Below are 15,216 nucleotides of genomic sequence, written 5' to 3'. Positions count from 1 at the left end.
TTCGATCAGACACTTCTGGTTCAAATAAAAATGTATTCAGTAGACTGCAAATGAAAATGTTCCATGGCACGGGAAGTTTTGCCTCTGAGTATATGTGTTGCCTTTGACGTAACTGATAGTCGAATAGCTAGGCTCTAGCGTGTATATTATATTCTAAAAATACGGCATTATGTTCTTTATTTGACATAGATTATTCAAGACTGACGTGAACCCAGCTCCGTCTGACTTGACGTGTGAAGATTCCAAGCTCAAAGCATAATTGAACCCAGGAAAATCTGGGGTAGAATTGGTTTTCAGCAAGCCGTGTCTGACGTGAAAGGCTTGTTAATGAATCGGATGGTCAGACTCGCTAGCCTGGTTGATTTAGTTTGTATCCCAGTTGTGAAGATCGATGCTCATGCTGTTGGTCACTGGAATGTCTGGTTCAGACTCAATGATTTAAAGACTGCCGCCATTTGGTTGGAATATTGCTGAGTGCACGGGGGACCTTGAATAACAAACCAACCAAACAAGCTTATAACTGTCTTAATGGATATGACAGCGATTTAGAAACAGCGTCATTGAACGTTATTGCTTGACAACAGTACGTGTACAAATTCATTTATAGTGAGTATTCATTCATAAATTTCGCCTAATTACAACCAATTACAACTATACCTCGAGACATGCCCACTATCTTCGGTACATACTTTGTGACACTTGATTATGTAATCCGTATTTTCATTGGCTGGATCTCGTTGCGGTGTGCAATGATCTCATGCACAACTCGTGTTATTACGCGACAAGCAGAGTATCGAATTCGTGGAGTTTCCGGAAAGCGGCGAGTAGTGACGAATGAGGTGATTTGTGTCCCTGTTCTCAATCTTCGTTATACGATCACAAGGCAGGATTTTGTGAATATTATCCTGGATGAAGCACACGGTTTATTGATAAGACTTTCACCACTGTACATCATCAGTCACAATACGGTAACGGACGCGGGTAATGGATGGGTGAACATAGTCAGCAGTGAGTATTAGGTTACTGACATGTGTAGACCTACATCATTGTTACGTTAGAGTTGAATATCGCGTCGGCTTTGCTGAGTGCGGAGTGCCTCCACCCACACCATAAGCATAACATGATAAATAAATGAAATGTACAATATATATCAAGATTAACGCCATTTTATGGGGAAAATACTCATCAATCAGGTTGATATACACAGTTGACAGGCCAGTGAAACCTCGTCTATCTGGGCTGTAGTTCTCACACATAATGCATAAACGAAGCTTGTGGTACGTATACACTTGAGACAGAACGTGTTCTACTGCAAATGTTGCCGTTTCACAGTCAGAGTAAAGATACTGTGTGACACAACAAATATATCGAATCCGAAAATAGGAGTAGGAAGCGACATATTTTTGGCGAGGTAGCGTGTTATTAGTTACGTCTCATATTGGCGTCATCAGTTTGATTTTGAGTAACTTTATGAAGTCAGTGTTTATGTTTTAATTTTAGTTCCAGTTAAATTTGAACGTCAGGACACAAATGTTTCTATATTTACTGTGAGGGTATAAAGGGGGGCAACTGCTGTATAAGATCGAATCAAAACTTCACTGACGACCGGTTTCTTCACAAACAGAAAATAGAAGCCTTCCACAGCTTAGGGGGAACCCTAATTTTATTCTCAAGCGACATATACTGCTAGCAAAGACTAACTTTATTTGTTAGTGTGATTATCGAAAAATCGTCTTTTTAAAAATAGTTCAAACTGTTTATGTCTGGACAAATTGTTGATCAACGATGTCATCAATGAGATGTTATCATTGTTGTTGTTAAGGGTTTTTGTTTGTTTTGTTTTATTTGTTTTTGTTTTTTTTATCCTTATCTAGGATATTTATCCAAGCGTTGGCCTACTTTTGCAATAAATGAAAACACTGGTAAATATGTTTCAGGATGAGAACTTGCCAGATCCGTTGATGGCACGAGACAAACAGCCACACCCATGGAGGCCATGAGTTCTAAATCCAAGTCAGGGGTATTTTCATTCGGGGAATTTATCATGCAACACAGCAAGGTAAACCAATTCTTCAAAACAGTGTCCTGTTCGATCAGAAAGAGTGACTGCTTAAAAGAGATCGGTGCTTCGAGCCCTTAGGTCATCCATATGTGTTGAGTGTTTTTCATCAACCAGGAAGACGGTAGGCAGGCGAAACAACAATAAATGTTTATCACTAATTGTGTAACGTATTTCATGACATTTTAAAGTTTAGATCAACTGATAACAGTACTAGATTAATTTATGACGTGGATCACTTAAAATATCCTATTTTACAAAGAAGAGCTTGGAAATTGGTATTACGTATTTAAAGCAGCACATTGTTCCGTCATACCTTCATATCCAGAAATGCACAAACATCAAAAGTGTATTTGTACGTGTCAATACGCAGCGAATAGCCTTGTAATTTCCGTGAATCGAATACCATTCGATCATGTTTTTCAACCAATCAGATTGAAGAAGACATTGACTTTTGGTTTGCAATATTTATTAACCTTACACGTGAATGTTGTGAATAATAATGGCAGTTGTGGGAATACTCTTGCTATACCACGTTAGCCTGTTCATTATCTGGCCATGGCGTAATAAACTGGTGGTTAATATCATGAACAATGCTCTTCGCAACTAAGACAGGGTGGCATGTAGTAAACAACAGTGAGGCGTTTTAAATGTATCCGGCCACCCCCCCCCCCCCCCCCCACCCTAAAAACCCCAAAACAAAAGCTAAAATACTATCATGCATTTAAATGCATTTCGTTTCGTTTATAAACAGTCAACCTAAATTCCATGCTTACTTAGTCACCTTTTCACGCTTCACTTACCAATATAAAATGTATAAGCTATTACAGTTGAATTGTAGGCATCAGAATACATGACTACTTGTATTGTAGACATCAGAATACAGGAATAATTAAATTGCAGACATCAGAATACAGGAATAGTTGTATTGTAGACTCCAGAATACATGACTACTTGTATTGTAGACATCAGAATACATGAATTGTTGAATTGTAGACATCAGAATACATGAATAGTTCAATTTCAGACATCAGAATACATGACTAGTTGTATTGTAGACATCAGAATACATGACAAGTTGCATTGTAGACATCAGAATACATGACTAGTTGTATTGTAGACATCAGAATACACGAATAGTTGTATTGTAGACATCGGAATACATGACTAGTTGTATTGTAGACATCAGAATACATGACTAGTTGTATTGTAGACATCAGAATACATGAATAGTTGTATTGTAGACATCAGAATACATTTATAGTTAAATTTCAGACATCGGAATACATGACTAGTTGTATTGTAGACATCAGAATACATGACTAGTTGTATTGCAGACATCAGAATACATGACTAGTTGTATTGTAGACATCAGAATACATGACGAGTTGTATTGTAGACATCAGAAAACATGAATAGTTGTATTGTAGACATCAGAATACATGAATAGTTGTATTGTAGGCATCAGAATACATTTATAGTTAAATTGCAGACATCAGAATACATGGATAGTTGTATTGTAGAAATCAGAATACATGGCTAGTTGTATTGTAGATATCAGAATACATGACTAGTTGTATTGTAGACATCAGATTACATGACTAGTTGTATTGCAGACATCAGAATACACGAATAACGTGTTGTATTGTCGCCATCAGAATACATGTAGTGAGATTATATACAATACCTTGCAAGCTAGTGTATGATGTATGAACTGACTCATAAATGTAAGTATGTCTTTTTACAAACATGTATGACATAATATATAGGTACACTTGGGGATTAAAACATAAAATAGTGAGACGTTATATCATTTAACCGTATCGTGTATATTTTATATATAACATATGTTATATTTAAGATATATTTTCACTACATTACAGAGAGCGACGAGAAAGCACAATGGCACAGAATGTGCACGCAGTGGTGAGTTGGCACACATAATGATGAACGGAATCTCAATTTTGAATTCCTCCTAAATATTTTCTTCAGGGTTGATTAATCCTAATTATATGAAAACTGTTTCAGTCATTATATGCTCGGAAGACAAAATATCGGACGCCGAGGAACTGTCAAAGAGGCTTGGCCACGGAGGACAGTATGACGTCATCACATGTATAGGTGACACATTTTTAAAGAGTCTAAATCATTGTTTTCAAAAGGCTTAATAGTGCCATATGTGTAAAGATTTGACCATCGTCATATAAATTGAATAGTTCGAGCTAATTCGCCGTTCTCTTCTAAATATAAATTTAACCCCATAGGGTCAAACTGAAATACCCCCTTGACAATTCAAATAAAACGAGTACGACTCGAACGCACTGATATCTGAAACATTTCAACCGCCGAAAGTCTTGCAAATGTTATAGTGAGTGAATGAGTTGAGTTTTACGCCGCATTATTCCAGCTATATGCCTGGGTCTGGAGATACTCGAGTCTGGGCCAGACGATCCAGTAATCAATAGCATGAGCCTCCATCTACGCAACAGTGATGCGGTGACATTTGTCAACCAAGTCAGCGAACTTGACCACCTAACCTCGACTATCCGACCCCAGCAGTCGCCTCTTACCACAAACATGGGTTGCTGAAGTTCAATTCTTAACCGGATCTCGCAGGCCGTTTTATGTCCGGCCACAGTCAGACATGCCATTCGAGATCCGAGTTAGTACTAGTCTTCTACAACCCATGCTGTGATAAGAGCCGACTTGCGGATCGGTTCGCTCACTTGTTTAATATATTGGGTTGTGTTGGTTCGAATCCCGAATGGGACCCTCTTGGAATATTTCATGAATGATTTATACTCATGAGTTAATGAAATGTATGTGACTGAATTTCGTAGTTGGCTTTCCTTTCACAAACAAATAGTCCACACATTTATATGTGTTCATTACAATTAGATTAGAAATGTTTCGTAAGTAGTAAAGGTTTACTGAAGGTTATTATCCCCCGCCACGAAGTAGGAAGGGAATATTGGTTTGAGAATAGTCCTTACGTCCGTCCGTCTGAGATAATGGGGGCATATTTTCTCAGCAACAGATAGGATAGGAAACCAAATGTGACATGTGTCTTCAAGTCAAGAATGCAATGGTGGACTGAAAAACAAAAAACAACAACAACCAAATAGGAACAGAACACTGTGATGGGGAATATTGATGACCATGGTTTCTTGTTTACACTGATATGTTCGCAGATGTAATGACTAAGAGCACAAAAAACCTTGTTGAAGTGTTTTGGTGATGGTTTATTTCTGAAAAAGTATTTATATTGTATTTTCAGATAGAGATCTGTTTGACCCGGAGAAATTACCATTTTCAAGTTTTTCCGCAATGTATCTTTTGGTGGACACCGTTGTGGCATCCATATTTCTCAGAAAAGGAAGGCTTCACAATTCTGTGTATGACTACTTTGAAGGTAAATATCGTGATCCGACATGTATTCATACCAATAATCATCTATCAGAAACCAACAGGACAAAATTGATCAATGGTAGAGTAATGCTAACATTTGTATGCACAATTTGAAAACTTAACATAAGTGTTTTACCCAATCCGTTTGTACGGTTTTTGATTTAAGCATGTATTTCTATGCTCTGAAGTCCAAACTTGGGAAGCGTGTCATTCCGGCTAGGAATGAATTTCCACCTCAGGGTCTATATGTTCGAAACTCTCTTAACGATAAGTCCCATGCATTATTATAAGCGTACGACTATCTTAGCTCTCAGAAAGCATTGAAAATCTAGGCCCAAAATAATACTGATAACCATTCTATTGTAAAGTTGCGCGAGTTATAGTTTCTGTTGTTTTTCTTTATTTAATGTCCGGTACGAAGATCATCGCATTCATTTGAAACTTCAGTCTGTTCAACAGGAGGCTTCAGAATTTGGTAGCATGGTAAAATGTATTGAATTCTGAATTCATTTACAATATTTAAGAACTGGCGGATAGTGGGAGAAGAGTCCTTGTTGTCAACAAATTTGGAGAAAAGAATCGCATGTTTCATGAAGTCCTGTATCAGCTGCCGGGTGATTGCACCAAAGAAATGAAAGACATAACTCTTAGTCGTGTCCCAAGACATAAACTGGAACTGTCGGAATCGGATTCAAGTCTGGATTCTGATGAAGATACGCAGACAGAAGATGAAGGACACGATGATGGACAAAGGATGAAGGGAACGCGTCAACCTAATCCTGTTACTTTATTGCATGAAAGAGATATACCAGGTAAAAAATAAGACATTGGGTCATCATCATTCACGGGAATTTTTTGACATATAATAACTGCATAAAGTTTTGTCCCAATTGAACACCAACTTCCTGTTTTTTCCCATTTTTAGCGCAATTAAACATTAATGTATATAAATTATTTTCTAGGAGTGTAATAGAAATATGTTAGTATCAAAGACATGAATGTAATGAATATTTTAATCGATGTCTGTTGAACCCTTGTACCTATTCGGGCACCCTAACTTGGACGAAGATCACATTTCGGTGTTTTTATCGACCTGTAATAATTATATGTTTTATCACAACAATAATAATAATTTGTTTTCAGATGATGAATTGTTAAACTGTCAAATTGGAAGTGGCTGCACGATGAACATTAAGAAATCATCCCATCAGCTTGTCATAGTAAAACAGGATGGAACTGAAAACACAGTAAATATCAGAGTTGGTAGGTACATATTTTCTGATGAATGAATGAATGAACGAAAGAAAGAACTAACGAACGGATGAATGAAATATGTGAAACAAGGACTAAAGATAAATTATGAAAGTGCATTACATTTCAGTTGTTGCTGTAACATTTTAAACCACAACAATATCACAAACCTGGTGATTAAATTTGGAATTTGGGTATGATTGAAGAAATGGATTTTGGAACGAATAAATGAATAAATTTTGGATATGGAGGAATGAATGAATTTTGGAATGAATTTGGAATGAATTTTGGAATCAATTATGAATGTTGGAATGAATGAATGAATGTTGGAATGAATCAATGCACTAATGTTGGAATGAATGAATGAATGAATGAAAACCTGAAATATGTGAAACAAGGACTAAAGATAAAATGATGAAAGTCCACAGACCTTTACATTTCAATTATTGGTGTAACAGTTTAAACAATTAAAATATCAGAGACCTGTCGATTAATTTTGGAATTTGGGTATGATTGCAGGAATGGATTTTGGAACGAATAAATGAATACATTTTGGATATGCAAGAATGAATGAATTTTGGAATAAATGTATAAATGTTGGAATGAATGAATGTCGGAATGAATGAATGAACTAATGTTGGAATGAATAAATGAGTGAATGAATGTTGAAATGAATGAATGATTGTTAGAGAAAATGAAGGAGTGAAGGAATGTTTGAATGAATATGGAATGAAGGAGTGAAGAATGTTGGAATGAATGTGGAATGGAGTGAATAATTCTGAATGAAGAAGTGAAGAAAATTTTTTGAGTGAATGGTGGAATGAATGAATGGTGTCCCTGTAATGATATTGTTGAAATATTACTAAATATCAAGTAAAACCCAACTCACATTAGTTCCTGGGCCAACAACGTCCAAGGTTGTGCTCGTCATCACCACAGACCCCAACAATCCTGAGCTGGAGAAGCTGCTTGTCCATGACATTGATGCCAAGAAACACATCATCAACATCCGTCTCCAGTCCAGTGATGCTCAGATTGTGGCTGTTCGGGAGGGTTCTGTCGTCATAGAAATTGACGTCAATCCAGGTCAGACCATGGAATATCAATGGTTAGAATCAATCGTGAAGGAAGTGTTCACAGGAGATCTGGAATCGCTTATTCCTGAAGGGACTACACTTAAAATTGACGTGCAGTCCAACCTGGTTGTACCTGTGAAAGGCCTTGGGAAGCTCGGTGACTTTGGTAAGGTTGTTTGTTGTTAAGCGCCAAATTTAGCAATTTTCAAGAAGCTTGCAACAATATTGCGAATGATTAATAAACCAGCATACACGATTTCTTTCACACCCTGAATACAGAGGTTCAAACCCATTTCCAAATTTCAAACACACAAGCAAAAGAACATTTGTCTATTTGCTAGTTGTTTAACAACGTTGCTGCTGAGATATTCGAATATTTTCTATATGAGTGATTGCGTGAGTTTATTTTTATGCCGCATTCATCAGTATCCGAGCTATATGACGACTGTTTGTAAATAATCGAGTCTGGTCCAGACGATCCAGTGATCAACACCGTGAGCATCGATTTAGGCATTTTGGATAAGATGACATGTGCCAACCAAGTCAGCGGGCCTGACCACCTGATCCCATTAGTCTCTTCTTACAAGCATAGGTTGATGAAGATTATTTTATGCACCTGATATATGTCAAATTGTTTGTGTATATATTGTTGTAAACGACAAACCGAACTGTAAATTTGTAAATAGAGAAACATGAAAAAATGTATTTCCAGTTATCGCCAATTACGATGATCTCCACAAAAGCTGCGTGACCTCAAGGAAGGTATTTACCGAAAATATGGTTGTTTGATTTTCAAGACAAGATCTCCTAGTGTACCTTTAAGTATTAACTTTCTTAGCAAATGTTGAACACACACTTGATATAAATCTCCTAGTGTACCTTAAAGTATTAACTTTCTTAGCAAATGTTGAACACACACTTGATATAAATCTCCTAGTGTACCTTAAAGTATTAACTTTCTTAGAAATGTTGAACAGCCTTTCGATATATTATAACTATTTAAAGTAATAATTTATTTAATGACAACACACTTCTTAATCTTCTTGTAGCATGACCTTACTACCTTGAATTAGATTAATTAGTTTTGACATTTCATTTGTTAATCGTCACATTTTAGTATGAAGAAAAGGTGAAAGAGGTTGAATCCCTTCAAAAAGCTCGTAAGTATGACTGAGTGCAGAGGAATGAAGCACGCTTTCTTTAAAATCAAAGTGATTTTTATTGTTGCCATTCAAATCTCTAATTTTTAGGTGACACTGTTATTGAGTGCTGTAGGTTTTCTGGAACCATTTCACACGGCACTCATAGAGCTATGGTAATCGTAACTACCCATGCTCAACATAGACTTACGGCACTCGTAACTACGATCGTTTTGTGAAACGGGGCCCTGGTTATGTGACATCTATATTGTTCCTGTGATAAACAGAATTCCTTCTTCAATATATATTTTACCGTACACACAGTAATCGACGTAAAGATCACACTTATACGAATATAACGAACTAATTTTCATCACGACCATGTGGTGTGTTTTTCTCATAATGCTTATAACGAACTATGTCGAACTGACTTTGACTTCGGTATAGACGTAACAACCCCTTTTCTCTATTCACAACACTCTTCTTAAAGACGAGTTTCAGAAAACAATGATATAGTGAAATTTTAAACCTTTAATCATTAACGTTACCATGCACACATACGTCGGTTTCATGGCATTGCATTTATGATTGTGTTTAGTGCTGGAAGAGAAAACATTAAAGAAGAAACGTACACCGGGTTTGGACTCTCGTATGGAAACTGTGACCACAATGAAATCTGCCATATCAGCTGACATGTTGGAGGCTGTTCTTCAGACAGTTATCAGCCAGGGGGTCAAGTCAGAGTCAGGTAATACTATAATTACTAGAGAAAAAGATCAGTGGCGTAGCCCAGTGGTTAAAGCGTTCGCTCGTCACGCCAAGCACCCGGGTTCGATTCCACACATGGGTACAGTGTGTGAAGTCCATTTCTCGTGTCCCCTGCCGTGATATGGTTTGAATATTGCTAAAGCGGCGTAAATGTCAAAGACAAAATACACTAACTTTGTATATAACATGTCTCTCACTGTTTGATTTTGATTAAGAATAGTTTTAATTCCTTTCAATCGGAACAGCTACAAACATGTAAGTCTGTTTAAACACACTATAAAACAACAATATGATCATCTAGCGCGTGAACTCTGATTCCTGAAAGTCCGGTGCCTGAAAATCATACTTTGACAACTTATTTTGAAATGACAATCCTTTAAACAAATCAGCTCTCATGTATAATTATGCGGGTTTTACCTAACACATAAATCATATTCCTTTTTTCAAGAAGTGAAATACTTGATTATATTGTGCGAAATAACCACTGGCCCACCAGGCCGCGTCTAGTAAATATTCAGGCAGGCCAGTAAATCTCCACACTCACTGGCCCGACTGGCTAGCGATTTTCGTGGAGTCATTTTGAAAATATATCACTCCCCTCTGACATTCCCGATGATGGCCTTATAAATGAGTTCATTATATTAGCAGCTAAATGATGAAACCCGCGTCTACATCCAAATTTCAGGAGAGAGTATTATTTTCAGGCATAGCGAGCTCGACTGGCTTGCAAACCTTCTCCAAGCAGAGAATTAAACAATTTTCATTCAGACAAGTGTACATCTTCTTAAAGATGTACGTGTTTTCAAATACGACAATAAAACCTTAAATTCTGTGAACAATGAAACCCCTTTCGTTTTGACTGGAAAGGTCCTGATTAACAAATTTCTAGAATAAGGTATCTTTGGATCGTGTCCATTGATCCTTGAATGAATGGTCTCTTTACAGGCCTCCGTCGCATGACAGGAGACTGCTGCTCAAAGTCAGAGCCATGCAATAATTCTCTCATTTTAGTCACATTTTGTGAATAGTGGTTGCTACTATTTTCGTGAACACCTAGTGTCATCACTGGTGTTTAGTGATCCATCCAGTTTTCACAGCTTGTTTTCTCTTCACACCAAACGGACTGTGTTTCTATGGATAGGCAAGACTGGGTATTATTTTGCACAGATCTATTTTAAAGAGACCTAGATACTGTGGTGTTAGTTTTCTGCAAGTGATTGCGTGGAACTGACATAGATTAAAACTGTGAATACAAGATGCCTTTTCGAAAGTGGCCAAATGTAAGATGTTATACATTTCTCTATTGAATAGAGATCCCATAATACTGGGTATTCTTTTGCACTGTTCTGTTCTAAGGGGACCTTGACACTGTCGACATTGGCGTTAGTTGTGTGGAACTGATTGGACGTCTGTCAGGGCAGGAACTGTGGGACTATGTCATCATGCACCCCTGGTATTTTGATGCCGACGGGCCCTTCTACAACCAAATGAAACGAGATGTTGGCTTGGAACATGGCAAACATTGCATACTGCCATCGTTTCCAGATAAGGTTATGATCTCTTGAACGTATTTGCATATTTATGATAAAACTTAATAATAATCATATAAAATTCCAATACCGTGTTTCAAAATTCAAATTTCGAAATTTCAAATGTTCCTTATCATCGTTTATGACTAAAGTTGTAAATACAAGATGCCTTTTCGAAAACGATCAAATGTAAGTTGTTACACAGCTGAATAAAGATTCCAGTTGTCCTTTGGATTCCGTTTGGGATTCGAACTCCATACGATGTTATTCTACAGACAGTAATTACTTATCTTGGAATACATTATATCAAACTATAACTATTAATTTCGTCTTTAAATTTGAACAAAGTTTAATTAAGTATTTTCAAATTTAATGGAGAACATATGTTGAATTTTAGTCTCAAAGCGAAAACATATGCAAGTGATTGTACATGGTATTTGGTTTCGCGTATATTGGATTTCATTTGTGTCAAACATAGAATAGTAGCAACTGCCTTTCAATTTCAGAGATTTGTCTACAATGGTAAATCTGATTGTCTGGAACTGTGCATCGATCCGCATGGCCATTTGCCAATTGGTCCTGGCATCGCAGACACACTTCAGATGGAGAAGGTCACAACCGGCGTGGATAAGCTCGACACAGGCCAACCGGAAGTCAAATGTGTGGACGTGAGGCCGAAGGTGTACAGAAAGAAACAAAATGTCCATGGAACTTGTGAAAAATCATTTTCAAAGATAAGACAAGGAACTGGTGCTTCCCTGACAGTACATGGGTCATTGGGAACATTTGACATTGACTAGTACTTTCATACTGACACAGACGTTGTTGGTTTAGTGTTGTGTCATTGTTATTGTTGTTGCTGTTCTTTTTTTTCTACTTATTATTATTCAGTCATGGACTGTTTTCATGTTTGTCAGCAAACCAGTCTCTTTTTGAAAGACATTTATCATGCCACTGTATAGATATTAATAATGTCATAATAAAAATTCATAAACAAATGCTTTGTCATCATATCTATCGCACGGTGTCAGTCACTACGTTGTAAACAATTGAGTCTGGACCAGTCAAAAAACTCACAACATACTCAGATTTCACAATCAACTATATTTTAGGGGAGTTTCTTTAATTGATGATGAAAGGTTTTGTTGTATATTTCAAATAAACTATTTCATGTGCTTTCTTATTTTGATTTCACCCTTCTGAAATATCTTGCTTAGTTCTCTTTTCACATTTCGGCCGAGGGAATTATCTTGAGGGCTACTAACTTTCAGGAATAGTTGGACAGACAGGCTGGCAAAATCTGGAATCTCTTTCACACACTGTATGGAAGGATCGTGCCACCACAAAGCACTTGACAGGTGAGTGTGTGTGTGTGTGTGTGTGTGTGTGTGTGTGTGTGTGTGTGTGTGTGTGTGTGTGTGTGTGTGTGTGTGTGTGTGTGTGTGTGTGTGTGTGTGTGTGTGTGTGTGTGTGTGTGTGTGTGTGTGTGTGTGTGTGTGTGTGTGTGTGTGTGTGTGTGTGTGTGTGTGTGTGTGTGTGTGTGTTTCTATGGATAGGCAAGACTGGGTACTATTTTGCACAGATCTATTTTAAAGAGACCTAGATACTGTGGTGTTAGTTTTGTGCAAGTGATTGCGTGGAACTGACATAGATTAAAACTGTGAATACAAGATGCCTTTTCGAAAGTGGCCAAATGTAAGATGTTATACATTTCTCTATTGAATAGAGATCCCATAATACTGGGTATTCTTTTGCACTGTTCTGTTCTAAGGGGACCTTGACACTGTCGACATTGGCGTTAGTTGTGTGGAACTGATTGGACGTCTGTCAGGGCAGGAACTGTGGGACTATGTCATCATGCACCCCTGGTATTTTGATGCCGACGGGCCCTTCTACAACCAAATGAAACGAGATGTTGGCTTGGAACATGGCAAACATTGCATACTGCCATCGTTTCCAGATAAGGTTATGATCTCTTGAACGTATTTGCATATTTATGATAAAACTTAATAATAATCATATAAAATTCCAATACCGTGTTTCAAAATTCAAATTTCGAAATTTCAAATGTTCCTTATCATCGTTTATGACTAAAGTTGTAAATACAAGATGCCTTTTCGAAAACGATCAAATGTAAGTTGTTACACAGCTGAATAAAGATTCCAGTTGTCCTTTGGATTCCGTTTGGGATTCGAACTCCATACGATGTTATTCTACAGACAGTAATTACTTATCTTGGAATACATTATATCAAACTATAACTATTAATTTCGTCTTTAAATTTGAACAAAGTTTAATTAAGTATTTTCAAATTTAATGGAGAACATATGTTGAATTTTAGTCTCAAAGCGAAAACATATGCAAGTGATTGTACATGGTATTTGGTTTCGCGTATATTGGATTTCATTTGTGTCAAACATAGAATAGTAGCAACTGCCTTTCAATTTCAGAGATTTGTCTACAATGGTAAATCTGATTGTCTGGAACTGTGCATCGATCCGCATGGCCATTTGCCAATTAGTCCTGGCATCGCAGACACACTTCAGATGGAGAAGGTCACAACCGGCGTGGATAAGCTCGACACAGGCCAACCGGAAGTCAAATGTGTGGACGTGAGGCCGAAGGTGTACAGAAAGAAACAAAATGTCCATGGAACTTGTGAAAAATCATTTTCAAAGATAAGACAAGGAACTGGTGCTTCCCTGACAGTACATGGGTCATTGGGAACATTTGACATTGACTAGTACTTTCATACTGACACAGACGTTGTTGGTTTAGTGTTGTGTCATTGTTATTGTTGTTGCTGTTCTTTTTTTTCTTCTTATTATTATTCAGTCATGGACTGTTTTCATGTTTGTCAGCAAACCAGTCTCTTTTTGAAAGACATTTGTCATGCCACTGTATAGATATTAATAATGTCATAATAAAAATTCATAAACAAATGCTTTGTCATCATATCTATCACACGGTGTCAGTCACTATGTTGTAAACAATTGAGTCTGGACCAGTCAAAAAACTCACAACATACTCAGATTTTACAATCAACTATATTTTAGGGGAGTTTCTTTAATTGATGATGAAAGGTTTTGTTGTATATTTCAAATAAACTATTTCATGTGCTTTCTTATTTTGATTTCACCCTTCTGAAATATCTTGCTTAGTTCTCTTTTCACATTTCGGCCGAGGGAATTATCTTGAGGGCTACTAACTTTCAGGAATAGTTGGACAGACAGGCTGGCAAAATCTGGAATCTCTTTCACACACTGTATGGAAGGATCGTGCCACCACAAAGCACTTGACAGGTGAGTGTGTGTGTGTGTGTGTGTGTGTGTGTGTGTGTGTGTGTGTGTGTGTGTGTGTGAAAGACATTACCAAGATGAAGCGATCAGCTACCATGACAAATTTGTGACAAAGCGTCGAGTAATTTGAAGACGATTACAGATAAGCGGACGTAACATGTCAAAGGAAACAAAAATATCTCAAATTAGATGTAATAGCACCTGCTGTATACACCTCGGACATATTCCATCATATTCATTAGTATTCTTACTGTATGCTGGGGCAAGTCGGGTAGTCTAGTGGTTATAGCGTTCGCTGGTCACGGTGAAGACCCATGTTCGATTCCCCACCTGGATACATTGTGCGGGGCCCTTGTGTAGTGTGTCCTGCCGTGATATTGCTGGAATATTGCTGAGAGCAGCACAAAACCATAATCACTCACTACCATATTGTTGAAACCTGCACAGTCTATGGATTGTATTATATTTGATGCACACTCGGATGTAAGGAAGAAGTTATTCCGACACTTAAAATGACATTACTGGTCAGGAATGTGTGACAGTAATTCACCCACAGGTTTGAAGTCGAACCTGTTTCCCCTTTTCAATTATGCATATAGTAGCAGTATAAGAGTATAAGAGTAACAAAACATTTGAGAAGACGAATGACGAAATGGTAGATTGAAACTTTCCTTTTTGTCCATCCAT

General features: G+C 37.3%; 1 protein-coding gene across 3 annotated transcripts; it reads left to right on the top strand.

Moving 5' to 3' along the window:
* Window positions 1-736: 736 nt before the first annotated feature.
* LOC137265643 (uncharacterized) lies at window positions 737-14,345 on the top strand. 3 transcript variants are annotated; one of them, XM_067801077.1, is made up of 15 exons: window positions 737-839; window positions 1,938-2,059; window positions 3,943-3,985; window positions 4,088-4,180; window positions 5,337-5,471; window positions 5,992-6,279; window positions 6,611-6,730; window positions 7,613-7,960; window positions 8,507-8,556; window positions 8,912-8,954; window positions 9,532-9,681; window positions 11,058-11,251; window positions 11,737-12,588; window positions 13,002-13,195; window positions 13,681-14,172. In XM_067801077.1, exons 2-13 carry the CDS (start codon window positions 1,988-1,990, stop codon window positions 12,028-12,030), a joined length of 1,830 nt encoding a protein of 609 aa, XP_067657178.1. In that variant the 5' UTR covers window positions 737-839; window positions 1,938-1,987; the 3' UTR covers window positions 12,031-12,588; window positions 13,002-13,195; window positions 13,681-14,172. The 3 variants fall into 3 exon arrangements, with proteins under 3 accessions (XP_067657178.1, XP_067657177.1, XP_067657179.1); XM_067801076.1 differs by having other exon boundaries at window positions 749-1,008; window positions 13,681-14,345; XM_067801078.1 differs by lacking the exon at window positions 737-839 and adding an exon at window positions 1,640-1,708.
* Window positions 14,346-15,216: the final 871 nt, after the last annotated feature.

This window comes from Haliotis asinina, chromosome 15 (assembly GCF_037392515.1).
Source record: "Haliotis asinina isolate JCU_RB_2024 chromosome 15, JCU_Hal_asi_v2, whole genome shotgun sequence".
Classification (NCBI taxonomy): domain Eukaryota; kingdom Metazoa; phylum Mollusca; class Gastropoda; order Lepetellida; family Haliotidae; genus Haliotis; species Haliotis asinina.
This window is presented reverse-complemented; position numbering and strand designations above follow the sequence as displayed.